The sequence below is a fragment of the Mandrillus leucophaeus genome, unplaced genomic scaffold (assembly GCF_000951045.1).
Source record: "Mandrillus leucophaeus isolate KB7577 unplaced genomic scaffold, Mleu.le_1.0 Scaffold310, whole genome shotgun sequence".
Taxonomy (NCBI): domain Eukaryota; kingdom Metazoa; phylum Chordata; class Mammalia; order Primates; family Cercopithecidae; genus Mandrillus; species Mandrillus leucophaeus.
The window spans coordinates 1,102,350-1,103,701 of NW_012103255.1; the positions used below are offsets into that span (position 1 = coordinate 1,102,350).

At 58.1% G+C, this 1,352-nt stretch overlaps 1 protein-coding gene across 1 annotated transcript in view; it reads left to right on the forward strand.

The window, feature by feature from the left end:
• Positions 1-952, forward strand: part of LOC105544867 (metaxin-1-like) — a 44,975-nt gene extending 44,023 nt beyond the window's left edge. Inside the window, 4 exon segments of the mRNA XM_011987556.1 lie at positions 309-398; positions 564-746; positions 873-930; positions 933-952. Of these exon segments, the coding sequence (XP_011842946.1) occupies positions 309-398; positions 564-746; positions 873-930; positions 933-952 (351 nt within the window).
• Positions 953-1,352: the final 400 nt, after the last annotated feature.

A 1,352-nucleotide genomic window follows, 5' to 3' on the forward strand; every position in this document is an offset into this window, starting at 1 on the left:
GTCCTTCCAGCTTTCCATGGAAATTCTGGGAGCTGCTCCTAGTTTGGAGCCCCACCTTTCTTCCGTGTCCTCAATGGGCGCAGGACCTTGACGGCCAGTGGGTCCTGTGCCTCCAAGGCCCAGGTTTTTTGCCAACAGCAATAGGCTACTGGCTGGGCCCAGGCAAGGGAGCCTTGGCAGGAAAAGTTCCTTGCTCTACCTCCACTACACTCAGGCCAGTGAGGGGGGTACCAGACAGGACTCCTTCCTCCCTGGTGAAGTGCCCCTGCAGCCCCCCAGTGTCCACACCATGGATATTTCCTCCACAGAAGTACAATGCTGATTATGATCTGTCAGCTCGGCAAGGGGCAGACACCCTGGCCTTCATGTCTCTCCTGGAGAAGTTGCTCCCGGTGCTGGTGAGTGTGCCCAGACCTCCCAGCATCCATGGTTAGCAGGGGAGGGGTCGGGCACACATAGACCCACACAGAGACTCAGGACAGCATGGGGGTCAGAAGCCCACCCTGTATCAGACAGGTACACTGGCTCAGACCTGCCTGTTTCTTCCTGCCTACCCAATCCAGGTACATACTTTCTGGATAGACACCAAGAACTATGTGGAAGTGACCCGGAAGTGGTATGCAGAGGCTATGCCCTTTCCCCTCAACTTCTTCCTGCCTGGCCGCATGCAGCGGCAGTACATGGAACGGCTAGAGCTGCTGAGTGGGGAGCACATGCCTGAGGACGAGGAAGAGCTGGAGAAGGAGGTAGCTCTGAGACCGGGGGCTGTTGTATGAGATGAGCCCCAAGGATGCTGGCCAGGAATGGGAGTGCTTAGGTGGGGAGGTGGAACTGTTCCCGCAGCTGCAAGCCTACCTGTGTCGTCCCTACAGCTGTACCGAGAGGCTCGGGAGTGTCTGACCCTGCTCTCTCAGTGCCTGGGTTCTCAGAAGTCTTCTTTGGAGATGCGTGAGTCTGACTCCAAGAGGATAATGGGTGGCTTGGGAGAAGATACAGGTTCAGATGGAGCAGCTGGGGCTGGGGTGGGGTCAGGCTCTGGACAGGAGGTCCTTGGGACAAATACTGGTCCTGCTGCCAGTGGGGCTGTGTGTGGGGCCAGAGCCTTCTCAGAGGTACAAAAGGGTAGGGGGAGGGCAACCAGGCACAGGAGGGGCCTGAAGAGCTGTGGGGCACTGAATGTGCCCTTTATGCAGCCCTGGGATAGAGCCCTATTCAGGGCCAAGCTGGCACCACCTGGGGATCTCTCCCAATACCAGATCTAGAACTGTGTGTCCTGTCCTTCCCTGATGGCCGCCTGCTGCCCAGAGCCCACCTCCCAGGGCTGACTCTTCCTCCAGCTCCATCTTTACCCC